Here is a 22,997-nt window from a genome sequence, read left to right on the forward strand (position 1 = left end):
CCAAGTAAAACCCTAAATACACTGATGTGAAAGACAGTCTGCTTTTATCTTCATCCATCTGATTCCAATAGTTCCTTCTCTGGAGGTGGATCTCTTTCCCTATCACAAATCTTTCAGGATTGTCCCAGATCATTGCATTGCTGAGAGTAGACAAGTTTTCACAGTTAATCATCATACAATGTTGTTATGGTGTACAATGTTCTCCTGATTTTGCTTATTTCTCTCAGCATCAGTTCATGCAGATCTTTCCAGCTTTTCCTGAAATCATCTTGCTTATCATTTCTTATAAAAAGGAAGAAATATGAACTGTTTCCTTATTAATAGATGTGAAAGATAATTTCTTACTTGTACCTCTAAATTGTTTATGATGTTACCTTTTATCTATTAGTATTCATTTGGAGCATATCCTAGTCTACAGTGTGTGAGACTGGTTTATACCTATTTTCTGAAAGACTTATCCCAATAACTAAGCAGAGACTAACATTTATTTAGCACTTATTATGAGCCAAACACTGTGCTAAGCATTTTACAATTATCTCATTTGATCCTTTTAATAACCTTAGGTTTTATTATTATTATCATTTGACAGAGGAGGAAACTGAGGCAAACAGAAGTTGTGAGTTGCCCAGGGTCACACAGCTAGTCAGTACCTGAGGTCATATTTGAACTCAAATCTTCCTGATTCTAGGCCCAGTGCTCTATCCACTTTGCTACACAGTTGCCTAAGATAAAGCCTGGGTTTAACAAATACAGTATTATTGTCTTCATTTCCTTATTTATATTGTACACTTAATCTGTTAACAATAATCAATCTCTCTATTTTTTAGCCAGTACCAAATTATTTTTATAATTATTCCTTTGTACTATAACTTAGCTTACTACCAGGTCCTCTTCTTTCCTCTTTGTTTTCATTTCTCTTAAGAATATCTATTTTGATCTTTTATTGCTCTATACAAATTTCATTATTTTCTCTAGCTTTTTTAATCACTTCACAGTTTGATGGGTATGGCACTGAATAAGTAGCAGTCATTCTAATAATATTGGAAAGTCTACCCATGAGCAATTAGTATTTCTCCAAATGTTCAGTTCCATATTTCTGTAAAAAATGTTTTAATAGTTTCATTCATATAGTGTGTATTTTGGAAGGTAAGCTCCCAACTATTTCATATATTCTACAGATATTTTGAATACCAGGTTTTGTTGGTAATATATAGAAAAGTTTCGAATTTATTTGGCTTTGTTTTATATCTTGCTACTTTGCTAAATATATTGTTTCAATGAAAAACTAGCTGATTCTTTAGGTTTCTATAAATAGATTATCATATCATCTGCAAAAAAGCAAGTTTTTCCCACATTTTTCTCTATTTTTATCACCTCTACCTCTCTCTTGTCTTATTTCTATTTTAAAAAATTATTTTAATAACAAATTTCCATATAAGTTGTCTTATTACTATTGACTCAGAGGAAATCAAATTATCTTTGGATCTTGTTTGCTATGACTCACTCTTTCCTGTTGTTTGGTTCAGCTCTGTGTTTAGAGGACTTTAGAGAGTTAAGAACTCTTGAAATTTTCTTATTGATAGAGAAGCCCTGATGCCACAATGGGCTCTGTCCTTTCTATTATTCCAGTGCTATTTAAACAACAACAACAACAACAACTTTGACGATTGCTTCTGGGGCAAGAGCTTTATAAGGGTTCTTTTTACTTGACTGCCTCAGAGTACCAAAGACTATTCCCACTGGAACTCTTACTCTGATCCCACTGTCCTGACTGGCAAATATATTATGTCACCTACTCTATCTAGACATTTGTCACTTTTGCTTCACTTTACTCCACACTAAATCATCTCATCAGCCACCTAGATGCCAGGTATACCATCTGCTAAACCTATTTCTCTTAACCCTCTCTTTTCTAGTTTTGGAACTATAATCAATATTTCTACCGCTACTGGAAAGGGTGTACCAATATGTATTTTCCTATGACCCTACTCACCACCTCTTACGTTTTGTATTTCTATCCCCAGTATTTAGTACAATGTTCAATTATTACTAGATGCTCTTTCATTCCTTCATTCACATCATCCCTAATAAAATGGAAAAGTTTGGCAAATTCCCATTCAGACTGATGACATTAGAAATTTCACAATGGTAAGTAACACAGAGTTCTTAACTACTATTAATATCAGAGGACTTCAGAGGGCACCCTGATTTTATTAAAGCATGTAGCTAACTATAAGAGGAACCCCTATATGTGGATTTTGGCATTGCCCTGCTACCAATAGTTATGAATTTCAAAACTACTCTACCCTATTCAGACCATTCTTTAGAAGATCAGATTTAGCTATTTCCTGATCAATAATAATAGATACTTGGAATAAAAGAATCAGGTCTTGGAAACTACATTCTCCACCCTACTCAGTGTAACAAGATTAGGAAGGGCTGTCGCAAACGCAAGATTTAATTATTTGAGAATATGGCCTTCAACAGACATGTGCAAAAAAGGACAGACCTCTGGGCTGTCCTAAGTCAAGCTTGAGCCACCATTGGCACATGTGAGACGCAGGAAGTTAGGTAGAGAACAGCCTCTAGAGTTCTCGGGACTTCCTGTGAGGAGGGCTGGAGGTCAGTTGGATCCTGGAACCTGAGGTTGGAGGAGCCCCGCAGACTGTTTTCCTTCAGACTGGTCATGTGAGTGATAAGGACTGACCCCTTTCCCTGCCTTGGCTCTCCAAGGGCTTAATGCCCACTTTGGCTCAGCCTGAGCCAGAGTGGTTCTGAGTTAAACTTCTTTCCTTCTCTCCTTCTTTCCTTCTCTCTCTCTCTCTCTCTCTCTCTCTCTCTCTCTCTCTCTCTCTCTCTCTCTCTCTCTCTCTCTCTCTCTCTCTCTCTCTCTCTCTCTCTCTCTCTCTCTCTCTCTCTCTCTCTCCCCCTCTCCCTCTCCCTCTCCCTCTCCCTCTAATATTTTCTTCCTCCTGTTGTAATTAAAAACACCATAAAAATTTGGCAGCTGACTTGGATATTTTATTATTTGGGATTTCCCTTGGCAACCATTTAAATTTAGATTTTTTTCAGTCTCAACTATAATATTCACCCTTTACATAGTACACTAAGGCTTTCATGCACCAGGGACATTTATCCTTGGCTCTGAATTTAGGGTTTTTATTTCCTAATGCCATTATTGGAGCAAATCCCCTTTCCTTTGCATAAGTACCTTCTAACCATTAAATCCATATAAAGTAATTTGGAAACATCTATATAGTTTAAAGACATAGAGGTGAGTAATATTAAGTCATGAAGATTTCTCATTGTGAAACAAGCTGCCATGATTTTTTATAACTTTCAAGATACCTGAAATCAAATTCTTCCATCTGAAAAAACAAAAAATAAAAAGGATAAACCACTGTACTTGCTAATGACTTTACTTACCATTCTGCTTTTTCTTTTTCTTCCTCATCTAAATAAGAAAATTCTCTCCAAGAATCAAAGTTGTACCTGAAATAAAAAATTCATACACAAAATGCCAGATATAAGTAATTTCACATTTTAATCTATTATGCACATAATGATATACTTTAATAAAGAAATAATAGTCACTGAATTAATTGTATCAACTTATTTTTATGTCAACAAAGAATTTCTTACTTTGTTTTCATTTTAAATTAGATGTAGGCATAACATTTTATTGTACCCTTTCTCCTCTAATTATTACAAGTTCTTTACTTCTTGAGATCTGTCAAAAAAATTTTTTTTCACCTAACTATCATGGCTCTTACCCTCCTTTGCAACCCATTTTTTAAACTTTATGACCAGTCATTGCCAATCATAACAAATGATCATTTTCCTATTCCAATATATGTTATGTTAAGTAAAAACCATTAATTAGCAAAACAATTTTACTTTTCCTATATTATAAATTCCTTAAGGGCAGGGACTATTTTGTTTTTGATTTGCATCATTTTCTCTTTTTCTTCCCCTTCTCACATTATGGCATATATAAGTATTTAATAGCAATTTGTTAATAATCAATTGAGAAAATTACTTCATGCCCATTCTTCTTAGTATTCACTTGAGATTAACACAGCCATTTTTTTTTATCTATTCAATTTGGATTAGCCAACGCAAGTTAATCTAAGTTTCAATTACTTTCATCATATTGTTTTCAATAACCTAGTAACCTTCACCAAAAGGAAATGGATTGGAATAATTTGTTTAGAAAAGGTCAAATAGGTGAAAGAAAAAAATAGCTTTAAGCAAAAAACTTTCATTAATTCTAAATGATGCTGTGCTTCAGTGAGTTAATGATGAAAGTTTCTGAGAATCATTCATCTCCTCAATTGACATGTGTTTAATTAAAATCCTTTTAAGATTATGGCACTATTTATTTAAATAAGTGTATTAGCTTACCAAAAAGAGTAAAATGCATCTACATCTTCGAATGATGAATGCATGTCACCAAATTTAGGAACATTTTTCTGATTTGACCATCTGAAATATTAAAATAAAAAGCAAACCTAATCAAATTACAAAACTGATAGGAAAATTGAATGGATGTCAGAATTTGTAACATGGGCAATTTTTAACCATTTATGCCTGATAGGATGTATCTTCAAAGCATAGTGTAAGCAACTAGTTTGATATCTTTCGCTATATGACTTGCTTTAGAGTTATGACATTAACAGCCTTAAAAGCAGAGCATAATTCCTAACTTCCCTACCTGGCTGGAAAATCAATCTTTCGCATGCTGGACTTTATGCATAAAGTAAGATTTGAAACAGAAAAATCTGGTTAGTGGTGAACAGCAAGGAGCAATGGGACAAGTACAGATGAAGAAACTGAAGAATGATCATTCTAATTCTTTGGCTATCTTCTCCAAAACATGGGGAAGAAGGAAACAGGTTCTTTTCCCAAATATTTAATCATCTGCTGAAGCATCAAAAGAGGCAATTTGATGAAATCAGAAGAACACTGGATTTGGGCATAGAGGGCCTGGCTTCAAATCTCAATCTTATTATTTATTCCATGGGGGACACTGAACAAATCACAATCCCTTATAGCTTCAATCTCTTCATTTGTAAAATGAGGGAGGTTGGACTAGATAAAGTATTTAATTCATTTAGTTTTAAACCTACGATCTTATAATGCTATTTAAAGAGAAGGCATTTTTATAGCAAACTTAATGTTTAACTTATGTTTGATTTTTTAGAGTGAAAATAATAGCTAGTAGATATAGAAACTTGAGCTTGGAAATTAGGGAAATCAAGAGGTTAGACAAATGGAGAGACTAGAAAAACCCAGATTTAGAAAAATAACTTTTCCTACTTTCACAACCTTTGAATTTAAAGGTCTTGACTTAAAAAAACTAAAATAATTACACGAGTGGTCTCTGAACCAGGTCTCAGCTATTAAAGAACTGAAATTATGTTCCTGAAGTGGAAAAATTATCATTATCTCTATTAAAAAACTGTGACAAAAAATGTAGTATAAGTTTTTATTACCTGTTTGTTGAGCCCTGAAAAGGACTCAACAAATGATGATACTTAATGTCTTAGGAGAGGAATAAAAGGTGGGGAAATAGATTGAACATAAAGCCATTGAGAAAAAAAACTCTCAAGGGCAGTAAGGTTGAACCATAATGAGGGAAAACATTAATTTACACTAACTTTAAAAAAGTGGATTCAATGAAAATTTTTAAAATTACAAAAATATTTAAAGAATTTTAAAAGTAAACCCACCCTTATCCTGAGAAACCTTATGGTAATCAGTTCAGAAGAGAACAATTGTTTTTCTCAACTAATACTAGGCAAAGGAATACTAAATGGCAGAAGAGTAAAATGGTGCAGAAAAAGAGAAAGAAGTGAAGTTATAAGCAAGTAACATATTTACATCAGAATCAGCCATTAGTACATTATATATAGTATTGTAAAAGTGAGGAAAACAAATGAAAAGTTCTAGAATGTGTCAAAATAAGACTGTTGTTTCAGGGAATGAAACAACAGAGAAAACTGAAACTGCTAGATCTTTTTACAAGGGAAGAAGAGATGAGAAATATTCTTTTTCTTTTTCTTCCTTATGCAATAAGAAATGAAATTTTTTTTCAGGAAAAAAAGAAAAATATGGAAGACATGCAACAAGGCTGTAAGTTCAAAAGGTGATGCTGTAGCTCACCTGGAATTCCTTTCAAACACTGGTGAAAACACTTCAAAGAAATTGTCTTTTGCTTCATTTTTAGAAGGAACTGAGTTATCAAAAGTAGGATCTATACTGTTAAATGCTCGTCTTTTTGCAGGGTCAGACAACATTTCATAAGCTGAGGAAAAAAGTTATAATAAGGTCACAAAACATCACCAGATATGACCAGACTTTACATGTGTCTATGAGAAAATGCTTCACTGCTATTAGTAGTATTTAAGTTAAAGTAGGCTTTTATTTTCACAGGACAATAATGGACTCTTGCTTTCTGCTTTGAAAATGATTTAAGCAAAAGTTTAAATATCCATTTATTAAGCAATAGTTTAAATAACTAAAAAAAATCATTATTGGGCAGGGGTGGCAAATAAGGACTCAGAATACCGGAATGATAGACTATAAGAATTTTAGAAGTCAGTGAGCATCTGAAACTTTCCATGTTGTCCTAAAAATGTAATTTCATTTTAAATCACAAACTTTTTAAGACTAAGGATTATTTGGAAATGGTGATTACTATTCCAGAAAGAATATGCTTTTATTTTCCTTAATAAATGTATAAATACTCCTATGTTTATTATACAATTTCTCACATAAGATTGTATCCAATTATGGGTTATGTAGTGCATTAGAATACAGAATTAACTTCTTATTTTAGTCTAATAAAACTAGTCATGAAAAGTATTTATTTTTCCTTTTAACTAATTCAAATTTAAAGTTTGTTAATGTTACCACATAGTAAATGAAATATACTGCTTAAGATATTAATAATATATGCCTCCAAAAAAAAATCTACATTAATTTAGTAAACACTAGAAATTCCTACCACTAAAAGTATTTTCTTACCTTTAGTAATGCAAGTAAAGTAGTCATTTTCCCCTTCTGCTATTGGTTCACCTGCAGCTTTTCGTTTGTCTGGATGATGTTTCAAAACCATCGCTTTATCTACCAAATGAGTCAGGTTTGGATAAGTTCTGTCACTTAATGTTTTGTATTTGAAAATAAAAACAAGTTAAAATGATTCATTTCTGGAATCTTAAGCGTAATTTTGAACGTCATGACATATACTTTGTCATGAGATTCTTCCCCTCCCCCATTTAAATGTTATTATAAATTAAAATAGTTTTGGATAATTTACCATTAAAAGTTAGACAATTCAAATTATCAAAGACTCTGTATCCATAAAAATAAATCAAAACTACACATTCTCTAACTAGCATGGGACAGTGGAAATGGCACTGTATTTGGGACCAGAGAACTAGGGAGTCTGAATCTTGCCCTAACACTTAACCTCTCAAACACTAATTTTCCTTATGTGAAAGGGCCAATATTTACACTACTTAGTTCACAGGGTTTTTCTGAAGGAAGTGATTTGCAAACATTAAAGAACTACATAAATAGCATAAAATGCTAATATTTTAAAATAATCAGAATGAGGAAATTTTCAACTCTGTACCAGAATCTTGTTTGTTTTTTTCTGAGGGGAGAGAGGAGTACTGAACCTGAGATTTACTGAGGAAATTTCTTCAACCTAAAGAAGCTCATCTACTGCTCTACTTGCCAAAATCCTTAATGCTAACATAAATTTCACATTATAAACACATCAAATGTAGTGAGCACAAGTCTGTAAATAGATAGGACTTTTTAAAGTAATACTTTTTATTTTATGTATTTATTTAACAAAAAGTTTAATAATATTTCTATACATCTATCATAACTAGTATTTATTGTTTTTCATCCATTCACTGGATATGGAACAAGGGCTAGATGTGTGGATTTCACTGTAACTCTCAGGAGAGGAAACTCCTCAACTTGCAGGTTAGCATCTCTGTGACTTGTAAGCAGAGAAACTTCCTAAAGAACTGAGAGGTTTAACAACATTCAGATTCAGAGCTAGTACCCAGGTAGGTCTTCTTGCCTAGTGGGCTGACTCTTTAGTCACTGTTTTTTCCCATCTACATATTTAGTCATAATGTTATTCTAATATTATGTTTGTACTTAGAAAAGAAACAAAGATGCTAATTGACTTACTTACTCCTGGTGCCCCTATGGTGATTCTAACAAGAGGATCAATCTTACAAACAAGATAAAGGAAATGAAGGATACATTTTTATTAAGGAGCATACAATATCCAGTATTATTGGCAATTAACTGTCAAAATGAATGCTTCAACTGTCTATATGGCATATTAAATAGGATAACTTTATAATCAATTTTATAGATTACCTTCAATTTTATGACTTCCCACTAGAAAGATGGTTTATTATCAATAAATTTTCAGTCTGCCAGGTATCTACCATCCCAATGTTGGTCGGTCTCTCTCTCTCTCTCTCTCTCTCTCTCTCTCTCTCTCTCTCTCTCTCTCTCTCTCTCTCTCTCTCTCTCTCTCTCTTTCTTTCTTTCTTTCTTTCTTTCTTTCTTTCTTTCTTTCTTTCTTTCTCCCTTATCTTCCATTTTAGAATCAATACTGTGTATGGTTCCAAGGCAGAAGAGTGGTAAGGGCTAGGAAATGGGGTTAAGTGACTTGCCCAGGGTCACACAGCAGAGAAGTGTCTGAGGCCAGATTTGAAACTAGGACCTACCATTTCTAGACCTGGCTCTCAAGACACTAAGCTACCTAGCTGCCCCCAATACATGTTTATTTCTTCAATTATCAAAAATAAATAGCATAGTCAAAACAATTCCTCTCATGAAACTTTCTAATTTTATACAAAGCACCAATAAAAATTAGACATTAAATTAGCATGAAGGTATTACAGTGCATTCTATAAAAATTTAAGTCATAAAAAGGTCATAAAACAGTTTATTGGTGAAAATTTTACATATATGTTTACTGTTCAGTGAGAGCAACATATTTTTTAAAAGTCATACCTAGAGACACAGAATAATTCAATAATTTATACATCTAATGCATTCACTCTCTATCAAAGAATTAATTCTTAAAGATAGAGGTTTGGATAGCTAAGTCATTTGAAAAAAGGGAGGAGAATACAATAGAGTAAAAATGCAAAAGTGTCCCTGCATTTCCATGAATCCTGCATGTCATCAACTTCTTCCATGTCCTACTAACAAATCCTAACAAGAAGAAAATGGTCAAAAAATGTTACACCAGAAAAAAGAAAAGGGTTCAAAATGTGGTGTTATGTGAGTAAAACACTCTCTTCTTCATTTCCTAATACCATGCTTTCATGTAGTAAAATCCTTTATGTTCTGTTTTTTAAATCTGAATGTTCCTTTCATAAGATTTCAACTATTTTGATGATTATTATACCTCAAAATTTGAGTTTAGGTCTATTACTCTTGGATAAAAATGTTTGACATGTATCTTTGTTCTAATAAATTATATGACAAATTGGTTAATATGATTTTCAAGTTGTGAATTCACAAATAAGACAAGACTTAAAACTAGTAAGAGCAGAATTTATAAAGATCCTTCAAATGCTACAATATCCACTCTGATTCCAAAATAACACTAGAGAGAGGCAGCAATGAAAGTAATGTTCAGGAAAAAAGTTTTCAAAATTTTAGTCATATACTCCCAAGTACTTATCATTATAAAGTATAATATAGTCATATACAATATTTTATGTTCAGAAATCATACAAGAATTGATCTTGAATTAGATTTTTCCACAAAAGATTGACTGACATGTTTTAAAGTGATAGAAGCAGTCCCAGTATCTACAGTTAACTATATTGACCACTTAAGTCTAGAACAATGTTTCTCAGTACAAGGGCTAAGGACTTTGGGTTTAAAAGTTATCTTCCTTACTTTCCATTCTTAGACCATCATACAGGCTCTGTTCAGCTTATCTCTATAATTCCAACCTTTCTTCACTTAAATAATACATAGCCTAGCCCTTACTTCCACTTCTTACCATGACACAAACTCATCCATTCATCTATACATCGATCAAAAAATATACTAAATAGCTATTATTCAAAAGATACTGTGTAAGGGACTATGAAGGATATAAAGATCCTCAAAGAGGTCATAATCTAATAGGTAAAAAATGATACATATAAAAATAATTATGAGGATGAGAGAAATATAATCAAAGGGACATCAATATCGATATGACACAAAAATCGATATGAAATTTTAGAGGAAGGAAATATTGCCTCCATATAAGGGATTTAGAAAAACCCTCTTTAAAAAGAGGTACCATTTAAACAAAATCTTTAAAGATGGATAGAATTTTGAATGGTAAGGATGAGGTAAAAATATAGTGAATGGGAAGAGGTAAAGCATAAGTAAAGAAAAACAAATAATTGAATTTGATTGAAGTTAAAGGTATGTTAAAAACCACCATCATCATCACTACAAGGTCACCCTAGAAGATAGATACCCTTAGCCAAATTACAGAAGGTTTTGAATGCCATGCTTAAGAATTCAGGCTTTATTTGGTAAGCAAATGAAGGTCTCTGAGCAAACAATTAGCATAATAGGGGCTAGAGATGTATCTGAGATTGTTATTTAAAGAAAGGAAACATCAAAGCCACAAAAATTATTTAGAGAATTAATGTAATATTCTACATAATAGGTCCTAAACAAGTATGGCAGCCCTAAAAATTATTTAAATGAAATTTTGGAGTCAGATTTATAGAATTGAAGAACCATTAAGTGAATCACAAAAAAGAACAGAAAGGAGAATATCAAGTTTAGATTTTGCACCTACTAAGTTTGAGATAGTAATGGGAAATCCAGATATCTAAGCAATTCGTAATTATAAGTGTAATACTAGAGAGAGGATGGGCTAGAGATATAGCAATTGAAATTATGGAAGATCAGATTACCAAGGCTGAGAAGGAAGAACTGTAAGGAATTGAAGCAAGAAAAGCCAGGAGAGGAAGTAGAGGAGGGAAGAGAGATATAAGAATGCAAAGAAACCAAGAAAAGAGAGAGTATTAAATAGAAAAGTATTTCAACAGTGTCAAATACTGCAGATATATTGAGTCCAAGGACTTAAGGTCAATGGTTACCTTCTGAAATTTTTTGGACATGGGTTTGACTATCCCTGATCCCTCTATGTGGCTAAAATAGAGTGAAAGCATGGATCATTAGAGTTGAAAGAACCCCTTTCCATCCTTTTTCAGTTGACTATATAACAAGCTCAACTATATGCTGTCTGCTACCCTTGAAATTCTTCTCCCTGGTCCTATTGTAGTTCATGTCTTGGCAAACCTTATTCCTACCTTCTCTGCTCCTACTCCATGCAACAGAACACCCATGGACACAGAAATCAAAGAGCCATGCAGATGGAGTCCAGCATAAATTTCAGTTATCTTATTTCAAATGAGCACTAATTCAAAAATAATTTTGTTCTTCTCTATTATGACGCTTCACAGTGGCTTTCCTAAAACTTTTCTTCTTAAGCCTCCTGAATAATTGAAAATCTGTTACCCCCCAAAAAAGAACTACATTTCCCAGGAGCCCACTGACTTCCTGTCATTATGTACTTCCTGAAGAAAGAGGTTGTTAGCGAGTGGGCAGTCCTTTTGGGGCTCTTTCTTAGGCTTGCAGACAGCATGGTGGCCGTGGTAAGCTAAGCACAGGGATTTTAAAGGGCTAATCAGCCATGGGCACGTGGTCTTTATTTTTGTATCCCTTTATTCCTTGATTTCTAATGATCATTAATAAATCTCCTAAAATATAACATTTTTATTATTGAGACCAATTTTAATTTTTACAGTGATGTCAACCACTCGGAGAAAAGAATTCTCAATTTTTTTTTTTAAGATAGTCTAGATAAATTTTAAGCCATGTTTCTCCTGCCAAGGCTTTTTGCCCATGCCACCCACCCACTGTCTTTTTGGAGCTGTTGCCTTTTCCTTTCCCTCCTCTTTGCCTGGTTGCCCTCCCTACTGGCCAGGCTATTTTCAGCCAAGGGACTCTTGGTGAAGAATAGATAAGCCACTTCTCTCACCCATCTGCTTGAGCCCATGTTCCTCAGTTCCTCGCTGCTGCCTCTGGCATTGCTATTGCTAATACTGCCTGCTCCTACTCCTGAATCCTCCTCCTGATCTCCAGCCCCAGCCTAGCCCCAGCCCCAGTCCTGTTGGGCTGCTGGTAGCTGCCGCTGTGTCTTCAGAATCACAAACTAGCTGGTAAAAACTGGGGTGTATTTTCTTTAGGCACCAATTAGCCTCCTAACTCCCTCACCATGTGGCTGGGGAACCAAACTGCACCCTAGCATTTTTCCTCAGGGGGGCAGGGGAAGGGGAGAAGGAAGTTACTCTTCCAAACAGGAAGTAAATTATAAGCATGGAGTACTCTTTGAAAGAACAATAAATTGCCTATTTCAAACAGCTTCTGCCATTCATGAGTGCACTGATCCTTTCACTTATCTTGCCTGAGATTCAGGGGAGAAATTCAGGTCCATTTGGGCCTGCCCAGTGTCTGAGATTCATCCAATTCGGGATTCCTCTTCACCATGTTCAGTGAGGAATTCTCCCTCACTATGGGAGAGCCAAAAAAAATCTGACAAAAGGAATCTGGACAGATAGAGAAAGGAACTTTAAAGAGATTGGAGGTGAAAATTTTAAGCCTTTTCAGACTACATTGTTTTATGAAAGTCTCTGTATTTTATTGTATTTTCCTGATTGTTTTGTTTAAGATTTAATCTTGTTGTTTTAAGTTCATATGTTAATGTATTCAATACTATTCTGTTACACTGAATCAGTTTAATCTACTATGTTTTAACTACTGATATATTGTTACCTTTCCCCTATAACTATACTAAACAAATATTATTGAATAAGCATATAAAAAGTTTTTTCTTCCATTTTGGCTTTGTAAATTGTCACATGGATGACGGATGGACTCCATCAACCTGGTTAACAACTTTTGGTAAATTTAATGAGCTAAATATCTTAAATTGATTTTAAGGGGTCTTTAGACTGATTAAAAAAATTTTTTTTTCAGCAACTGACTGATCATTTTGCCTACCTCTGAGTTATTTATAACAAAAGGTAAAGGGTTCATTTTGTTTTATTTTTAATTTTAAGTTAGTTTATTAATCAAGAAAATCTAAACTAGCCATTTGACTACCTTCATAATCAGAATGGATGCCAGGGAGCATGAACAGGTCAAAAAAGCAAATGTGGCCAAACACAGGGGCAAAAGAGAAAGAATTCTTATACCTTAGGTCAATATTTACCCCTTGCAAACTCATCATTTAGTCCCTCCCCTGGACATTATAGTACATGTTTGATTGATAGTCACTGAGAAGCTGGTCTCAAAGACCTCAATCCCTCCCTTATTGCTTTATCATAGGAAGGGAAGTGTCTTTGTTGAGATGCAGAAGATGCTAACACCTAGTGCACTCTTTTTTTATTTTTTGAAAATTTTATTTAATTAGATGATTTAGAATATTTTCCTCTGGTTACAAGACTCATGTTCTTCCCCTTCCCTTCCCCTCCCCCTTTCCCATATCTGATGCATAATTCCACTGAGTTTAACATGTGTCATTGATCAAGACCTATTTCTATATTATTAATATTTGCACTAGGGTGATCTTTTAGAGTTAAAGGGTCCATTTCAGTAACTGAAGTGAAGTACAATTATAATGCCCACCTCCCGCATTTGTAAAAATGTGAATGCATGAGCCATAACAGTCTCATACCAAAAGAGCTGGGAAGTTGATCCCAGGGCATGGTACCCCTGGATGGCTCCCAAGAGGGAGCATCTCTTCTCTCATTTGTAACTCTTCAGTTTAATTTACTTCCACCAGAACAATCTAGACTTCTTAGTAATGTTCTAGATCCAAATAAGTTTTACTTTGTTTCAAAATATCTCAACCAAGGTTGAAAGATTTACTACACCTGAAAAACCTGTGATGAGTATCCATTAGCTTTAAATGTCATACAGCAGACTCATGTAAAATATAATAGTGGGTGTTTTTGCTATTGTCATTAAATGGGCTATTATAACTTTGGGGATATTGATACTTTTTGAATGTGCCTTACCTGTTGTATTATTGTTCTTTATAAAAAACTGTTACTTTGTGAAGATCATTTGCTCTGCACTCACAGAGGATCATGGCCAGTTTGAAGGAGGACATAGATCTCATTTTTTGGGTGAGAAACCATTGTATTCTACTTTTCCTTAGTTGACACAGTGTGTTAATGATTGTAAGCTTTTATTTTTTATTTTTAAAACTCCTTTATTGGTTTTGCTTTTATGTGCAATATACTATTTCAGTTTTATTTTTTTCTCTTTTTGTATTTGAAGCACATGTCACCAATATTGAGATTTTCTTAAACTTTTTTGATTTTGCAGTAATATAAGTTAAAATATATATTTGCTATAATATTAATACATACCCAAAAGTTTTAGACTATGGAAACCTGCCATCATTAAGCAAAGTCCCATAATATTTATCAATAAATTTTTATTTGTTGATATTTATTTATTTATTATTTATTAATTTATTAATATTTATTGACAAATATTATGGGACTTTGCTTAATGATTCTGTCTGATTCTAGGAGAAGGGAATAAAAAAAGAGCCACTGCACAGTGCTAAAGAAGCACAAAGCTAAACTGCATAGTGACAAGGAGCACAAAGTCAAAGGAGACAAAGTCAAAAAGGACCAAACCAATCCAGGTAGGATTGATGAACTTCTAAGTCAATATGAAAGGACTTGAACCTAGTGAGACTCGAGGTTGTGACACCTGATATATGTTAAGACACAGGACACCTTGCATCCACACTCTTTGTAAAATATTCACAGACAAGTATCAAAAAGTTTGGCTATCATCTTGGCTCCTCCCATCCCTGAGAGTGAAGGTAAAATCAGACCATGGAATGACACTTCCCTATCACACAAAAATCTAGTCCTTTTTTCTCTCTTATAGTATGGCAACTTCCTGTATTGTTGGCTGCAAAATGCATTTTTCCTACAGACTTGTGGGATAGAAATTACTTTAATTGGGTCCTGATTCAAGGACCTATTATAAATTTATTTTTCTTTTACTTAGAATTTTTAGACATAAGACTTTGATAGCCTATATTTCATCTAGAAATTTTTTTTCTTTGGACTTTTTTGATGTTTTTTAAATTTCTCTTGTTAATTGATTCATACACCTCATAACTCAGCCATGCATCCCTAAGTGATCCCTGTGTTTTTCAAAACCTTCTTCAGGGGGACATGTATTATTATTCTAAAATGCAAAGTTTAAATACTTTTTGAAAGTAATTTTAGGATAAGAAACATGCTAACTCTCTGAATTCAGAAAGTGAATTGTTTGGAGAAGACACCATGAAGATGCCTACACAGACAACATGCTGCACCAGAAGATTCAGAGTGAACTTTGGGATGTAGTGATTTGAACTGTGTAGGGTTGAATGCATTTGTTTTGTATGTATACTCTAATGCCAAAGGGGACTGCCCCCTAACTGGCTTTTTGTCAATGTGCCTAGCAATCATTAGTTATGTTCTCTTTTCCTTTTATCCCTAAATTATTGTAATTCAAAGTTGGTTATGTTTACAAGATCCAATGGAGAGACTAGTCTTCCATAGATCTCAGGGAGGGGATGTATAACTGAAAATCTGTTACCCTAAAAAAGAACTACATTTCCTGGGAGCTCATTGACTTCCTGCCCTTATGCACTTCCTGTAGACAGAGGATACTGGTGAGTGGGCGGTCCTCTTGGGGCTCTTTCTTGGGCTTGTAGTCAGCACTGGGCGGTAGTAAGTTAAGAGTGGAGATTTTAAATGGGCAAGTGGACTTTATTTTTGTATCCCTTTATTCTTTGATTTCTAATGATCATTAATAAATCCCTTAAAATATAACACTTTATTTAAATTGACATTAATTTTAATTTTTATACTCCTATACTACTTTCCTTGCTATTTCTCAGCAAAGGGACACACCTCCAATTTTAGCAAGAAAATAAGAGGCTATCTGTTTTAAGTTCCTTCTTTCCTTTTCTGCAAGTCAAAAATTCTCTTTATTAACCCCTATCCACCCTTTTTTGTTCTAATTTCTAACAAAGTGGCTCTCCTTCTTCCCAAGACTAATCTCAGCCAAACTTCCATGCTATTTTCTACCATTCTTCTAATCACTTGAGTTTCAGCTGGAGTCATCTTTGACTTCTCACTTTCTCTCACCTTTTCATAGCCAATTTGCTGCCAAGTCTCATGGATTCTACTTCCATAAGATCTTCTTGCATCCTTCTCATCTATCTCACATGACCTACCTATAATCTCATCACTTCTCATCTTAACTTCCATAATAGCCTAATTGCTGCTGTTCCTAGTCTCTGTCCTCTCAAATCTATTTTACACATCACTGCCAAAATAATTTTCCCAAGTATGGTTATGCCACTCCCTTGTTTGAAAATTTTCAGCTGCTCCCTATTTCCTCTTGATAAAAGTCAAACTCATCTTGACATTTAAAGTCCTGTGCAATCTGGTTCTAGCCTTCTTTTTCAGATTAAATGAACTCACAGTGCTCCTTGTCACATTCTGGCCTGCCTGATTCTTTCTAGAACTCAGCATTCCATCTCTATACCTTTGTCCCATTATCTCCCATCCACAGAATATCTCTCCCTTTGCCACGTGTTCTCAGAATATTTAGATTCCTTCAAAGCTCAGCTCAAGTGCTACCTCATATAGGAAAGCCTATCCCTAAGAACTCTTAGCTTCTAGAGCTCTTTCTCTCTTAATATTAAACTGTATTTACTTATCTGTTGAATGTTGTAGCTCCTAGATTATACACGTTTTTAAGGTAGCCACTATTTATCATTTCTATCTTTGCATTTCCCAATTCCTAGCATAAAAATTGAACTGGACTGGAGACTTAGCAGTATAAATTTTAGTTCCTTTGAGTCAGATTACAAATTTTCTAAGATAGTATACAACAAAATTCCCCCAAGTTGCAGTATGAATTTCTAGTCTTTTTAATCACCACCCTCTTCCTTTTTTATCACCAATGTTATAACTGATTGAATTGAATTGAATTTTTTTTTTTGGAGGAGAGATTATGATGGAGTCACAAGATATAAGGACTAGTAAGAGGCAGGTATTTCACATAGAAGAAGAATAAATGGTTAAATGTGGGTGAGGCAATTGAAGTTTGAACTGGTTGGTGAAAATTTCTGCATAATTATATTATTTAAAATATAATAAAGCTTTAACAAAAATAATTCTTTTTTACTGAACAAAGACAGAGCAGTATCAAGAATTATGTGACAAAAGCCTAAAACAAAACACTAACAACCTAAGAACATGGTAAATCTTACCAAATGCAGGTAAGACTACTAAAGAGATTAGAAGTTTAACTTATTTTTAAAAGCTGACCATCTTAAAAACGCTTTTTACATTACAGAGAAAATTCACCCCATGTTCTGATTTTTTTTTCATTCTTTCTGAATGAGGAAGTTAACAAATGTGAAAAAACAGATGCTGTTAATCTGTTTTCTAGTTTTGTTGATCAAAGGATACCCTGACAAGGTGTTTTTTCCTGATAAAATCCTAATAGTTAAATCTAGAGCTACAGATACAGGCTTTTTCACACCTTCCAAAAAGAATAATTGTATTCCAATGTCAAACTTTGAAGAATTCCAAAATAGTAACCAATATAAAATACTTACGGGCTGCTTTGATTTGTTTCTGAGTAGCCCTGTATCTTAAATGTCCAAGTCCAAGAACTGCATAATGATCTTGATTCTGAGAAATAAATATAAAAGGTTTGAATTCAACAAAAATGCACTTCCTACCTCTTGTGTCATATATATTAGTGTACAACTAAAACAGTCTTCCTAGGAGAATGGCTAAGATTGCATTTGGGATATAAAAGAATAGCGTTACAGGATTTATCTCAAAGTTTGCACCAATAACAGGAGACACAATCCTATGAATGGGAAAAGTATCTGAGACTGTTGGCCATAAAAAGAATAACTTGGGATTTCCTACATAATATTAATGGACTATAAACTTGATCATACTATGGAGGTAATCCAGCATTTCTGAGGGGTTGTGGCATTGGAAGAAAAGTTCCACTGAGTATGACCAAACTGGAAAGACTTGTTTTGTAAAGAGAATGGTCTTGGCAACAGATTGTCTCTGCTTCCTAAGGAACAATCTAGCAAAATATGGTCCTGCATATTATATGTTAACTAAGAACCAGATGGGCTAAAGTGATTATTGAATAAATATTGATAGTAATATAGAGAAACAGAACTAATACTACATTGCTAGAACAGCTGTGATTTTTGGGGGGGGGGGAGAGGGGTAGAAAACAAGATGGAAATACACATTAAGAGCTGTAAAGTTATTTATGTTTATTGACCTAGAGATCTCATTACTAAGATTAGGCCCTAAGAGCATTATTAAGAGAATAAAAAGCTGTGTAGGTATGAAAATATTCACAGAAGCTTTGTTAAGACAAAATAACTGGAAATAACTCATGCAGTGAATGAGGAGAAATGGCTGAATAGATTGTTATATTTTAATGTAATGGATTGTATTATACTATTAGAAATGACAAGTATTGGAAATACAAAGAAAATAAGGGAAATTTATGAAGAGACCAAAAAGAGGAGCATAAGAATACTACATACCATGTATTCTTACATTAAAAAAAAAAGAGCCACAAAATCAAGAGAAAAAGTATCCAAGTAAAACAAATCCAAAAAGAACTCCAAAGCAGATATTTATATTAGCATTCATATTTAATCTACATATTTTTCATTATTATTTTTTTTTAAACCCTCACCTTCCCTCTTGGAATCAATACTGTGTGTTGGTTCCAAGGCAGAAGAGTGGTAAGGGCTAGGCAATGGGGGTTAAGTGACTTGCCCAGGGCCAAGTGTCTGAGGCCAGATCTGAACCTAGGACCTCCCATCTCTAGACCTGGTTCTCAATCCACTGAGCTATCCAGATGCCCCCTAATCTACATATTTTTTGAAATTATAAACAATGTGGAGTTTGTGGTTTTAGACATAATTTTTCATACATTTTTTTTTGTTGGTAGTGATTACTAAAATCAAGCTTAAGAGTAGGATTGTTTTGTTTCTTATCATTGAATTTCCAGCATCTACCATGTTTTTTGATTAATGACAAATTGGCCACTACCTCAGAGATTCCATGGGTTTGTATAGCAATTAAGTAAAGCACTGTCTCTCCAATTTACTCAAACTGTGGATCATTTTGTTTGGCTATTGTACTAATTCCTAAGCTGGTAATGAGACAGGTGCTTTTACTGGGGAAAACTTAATCCCCAAGTCCACATGGGAGTAGAATAGTTCTCTAAATAAAAGAACTTGAATGAAGAACATTGCTTAGACTAGGAGTTGAGTTAGATGTAGAGATAATGAAGGACAATAAAAAGGCTGGTGACGGGCAGCTGGGTAGCTCAGTGGATTGAAAGCCAGGCCTAGAGATGGGAGGTCCTAGGATCAAATCTGGCCTCAGACACTTCCCAGCGGTGTGACTCTGGGCAAGTCACTTGACCCTCATTGCCTAGCCCTTACCACTCTTCTGCCTTGGAGCCAATACACAGTATTGACTCCAAGTAGGAAGGTAAGGGCTTAAAAAAAAAAGGCTGGTGATACCCTAGGGAAGAGATAAAGTCAAGGTAAATAAGGAGTGCCTATAGCTTTTCCATATAAGAGTCTGATTTTTCTCTCTGCTGTTAATATATGGAAACAAAAAATTGTTGTAGTGAGATAGGAGGTTGCTAGGATAAGCCCTTAGGACAATCCCTATGGAATTCTAATGGCCTGGTCAGACTCAAAAATGATGGGCTACAACAATAGGGGGAGGTAAAAGGAGTGGTAACCAGTTTTCCCCCTCTATCATAGAATCAAAGGTTTAGAGCTAGAAACCCATCCAGAGCCCATCCAGTCAACCTCCTAATTTTATATAAAAGGAAACTGAGGGCCAGAGAAGCTAAATGACTTGCCAAGGACATATACATAATAAGGAGCAGATCCAAGATTCAGGTCATGTCCTCTTAGTTCAAACCTAAGGTTCTTTCCTTTCTGTTACAATGCCTCCTTCATTGTAGAGATCTGGCATGCTCCTCAGGAGGCTATGCTTTCTTCTCTGTCTATTCACCTAGCATATACTTTCTTTCCCCACCTGCCTAGAAAGTTCAGAAAGTAGAAATAGCTGGAAATATTCTCATTAAAAAAAAAAAGTCTTGGTAACCAGTGCTCATGGCCTTTTATGCAAAAAAGGCTTTTCATGAGGCTATACCAACATACTATTGTTTAGAATGTGGGCACATTTCTTTTTTTTAAATTGACAATGGAAGCACCAATTAGAAACAGTTCTCATGACTCAACTATGAATTAATAAGTGCAATTCTAGGAAAGGAAAGGAATTGCAGGCAAGGTGGTCTTAGAATGTTATGGTAGCTTAAAAATAATTAATTAGTTAAAATACTTTTTATATAGTTGAAAACTTTGAGAGATACTACCCAACAATTTTAAGGAAAACACAACTACAATGTTAATTTAGTATGTATATACAATACCTTCCAGTCTTTAGGATCAAGTGTTTTCAGCATAGGAAATTCCTCTAACTGTAATTCTTCATCTTCTGATTCCTCTGATAATTCTTTCTTATCCTCTAGTTCCTGAAAAGAGGCTGAAATATTCCTGTTTCGCCTCTTAATAAATGCTTCATACCATCTTCCCACAGGTTCAACTTGACAGATTACAGAAGCTATGATTGAAAAGTATTGAGAAGCTTTCAATGCACTTTACAGGATATAGTTATTTCAAAATAAAACATTCCCCTAGGAAATAACAGGATCCAACAAATGATGTCTTCGCAAATTTCAATTTTTAAAAAGCGTTATTTAGGAAAACAATTGTACTAATCAAACTATTAGAAAGATTAATAATACATAATCAATTTCCAACAAATACACAAATAATACCCCTTATTCCAAAGTCTTGCAGTGCCACAGCCAACAGGCACACACAAAATGACTTCATAACCAAGTAAGTTACTACTGACTTCCTGGGGAACTGGGGGTGAGGTTGGGGGAGTAATCAGAAAAAAGAGGTGAAATACTGCAAATGATTTTTTACATCAATAATAGTAAAAACAATTATGCAGAGACTATGGAAACTGTCTTCATGAAATTTATTCATAGGTTGACTTCAAGGATCATCTCAAAAAAATACTAAACACTCATTAACATTGTTTGCAGGAACTACTCTGTAAAACAGAGGTTAAACATTTCTAAGAGAATGCATTATCAGCATGTTTAAATGTGTCCTTCAAGGTCTTCCTTTAATCAACCAACTATTTACCAAGTATTCCTGAGAAATGAAGGCAAACTGTTCTAACTCTTCCTTATAATAAAGTTTTAGAAGAGGAGAATGTAAATTGTGCTAAATAAGTGGTTACTGTATGTAAGAAAGCAAATTGTTATAGTGTGATAACAAGTAACTAAAAAGTAACTTTTATCTTTTAAATCATCTCCACAAATGTTGAAGGGAATTGAATACCTGTTCACATTTTGCTTCCTTCAGGAATCCGAGACTATCACTGCACTATGCTATATACATAGCTGGGGCATCTGAAGCAATACTCCAGGCATTTTTTCTCCTTTAAGATGATCTCACTTTACTACTTTTAAAATCCCTAGTTTTCTCAGATTTTCTTTTCTGCCATGCACTACATCATGTCCAAGTCTTTAGCAGATCACTCTCACCAGCCGATAATCTTGTAGCCAACCTCCTGGCAAAGGGCTTTTCTTTCCATCAGGAATACTCAAACCTTTCTGGCTAGGTAGAATCTAACAATTCTAGTCCTCTCTAGGTAGACTTCAGCACCCCAGGCACAACACCACACCAGGAAGAAAAAAGTCTTAGTCAACGGGAGGCAAGATTGGCCAACTACATTATCAGAAATTCACATAAATCACACAACCAGGATGGCACATTTAAGAGTAGTTCCCAAGAACGGGTCCCTGTGCAAACCAATAAAGGAACAAGGGCCGTTTCAGACTAGCAGGAGGCTAGCAAACTGAAGTTTCTATAGCAGCAGGGCAGCTTTTGAAGAACGAATTTTACACAGAAATGACCTCCTCTAAGGGCGCTTCAACGCCGATCTCGGAAGCAGCCGCGGTGGACAAGCTGACAGCCACAGGCTTTTGGTGAGCCAGAGGAGAGCAAAGCACTAGAGCCAGCCCCCAGACTGGAGGGGCATGGTTGCTGGGCAAAAGGATGGCTTTGTATGGGCAGCCGGCGACACGTGGGGGGCACAGCCCCGGCTTCTCCTCTCCTCGCAGGGACCTCGGGTCGTCTTCCTTTCCCCGCCAGGACGGGCAGGATGGGGTAACGGAGGAGCCCCGGGTCATCGTCGGCACCCAGTTCGTGATTCAGTTCTCAGCTCGGAGACCCTACACCGGGACGCTCCCGCCGGTCCGCGCTCCCCAAGATCCGGCGTTCGCCAGAAGCGCCCTTTGGCCCCTCGTGCCTCCTGAGCCGCCGGGTCACAGGGCGGGGCCAGGGACCGGCAGGGAGGTCTGGCGCTGGGCGGAGGGCTGGGGCTAGGGGGCAGGGGCTGGAGAGACCAGCTGAGGGAGGGCAGGCGCACTAAGCAGCTCCGGACACTTACCCGTGGACAGCGCTCGGGTGACGGCAGTGCCCTGGCCGTCCGGTGCGCCAGGCAGGAGCAACATGATGGCGCTGGTCCAAGCGGCGGTTCCTCTCCCGAGTTAGGGACGCCTCGAGGTCCCTCTCCAGCTTCTCGGCGGGTCCCTCGCGCCTCCGCTCGTTCTCCGGAGCCCAGGAACCGGCGCATGGAGACCGACCACAACTGCTTCCGGGCCATTGCCCTCTGGGT

The 22,997-nt window shown here is 35.5% G+C and overlaps 1 protein-coding gene across 5 annotated transcripts in view; it reads right to left on the reverse strand.

Moving 5' to 3' along the window:
- The window catches only part of DNAJC2 (DnaJ heat shock protein family (Hsp40) member C2), a 37,906-nt gene extending 14,909 nt beyond the window's left edge, over window positions 1-22,997 (reverse strand). For 2 of the 5 annotated variants that reach the window (XM_056799511.1, XM_056799510.1), the window contains exons 1-7: window positions 22,770-22,997; window positions 20,671-20,861; window positions 17,783-17,858; window positions 7,030-7,128; window positions 6,166-6,307; window positions 4,405-4,485; window positions 3,427-3,492 (exon numbers count right to left, since the gene is read on the reverse strand). In XM_056799511.1, the coding sequence (XP_056655489.1) occupies window positions 3,427-3,492; window positions 4,405-4,485; window positions 6,166-6,307; window positions 7,030-7,128; window positions 17,783-17,858; window positions 20,671-20,861; window positions 22,770-22,833 (719 nt within the window). In that variant the 5' untranslated portion in view covers window positions 22,834-22,997. Of the gene's footprint in view, window positions 1-3,426; window positions 3,493-4,404; window positions 4,486-6,165; window positions 6,308-7,029; window positions 7,129-17,782; window positions 17,859-20,670; window positions 20,862-21,655; window positions 22,600-22,769 lie in introns of those variants that run through there. The other 3 variants (XM_007504065.3, XM_001364768.4, XM_056799512.1) reach the window with 2 other exon arrangements.

Source organism: Monodelphis domestica, chromosome 5, assembly GCF_027887165.1.
Source record: "Monodelphis domestica isolate mMonDom1 chromosome 5, mMonDom1.pri, whole genome shotgun sequence".
Classification (NCBI taxonomy): Eukaryota; Metazoa; Chordata; class Mammalia; order Didelphimorphia; family Didelphidae; genus Monodelphis; species Monodelphis domestica.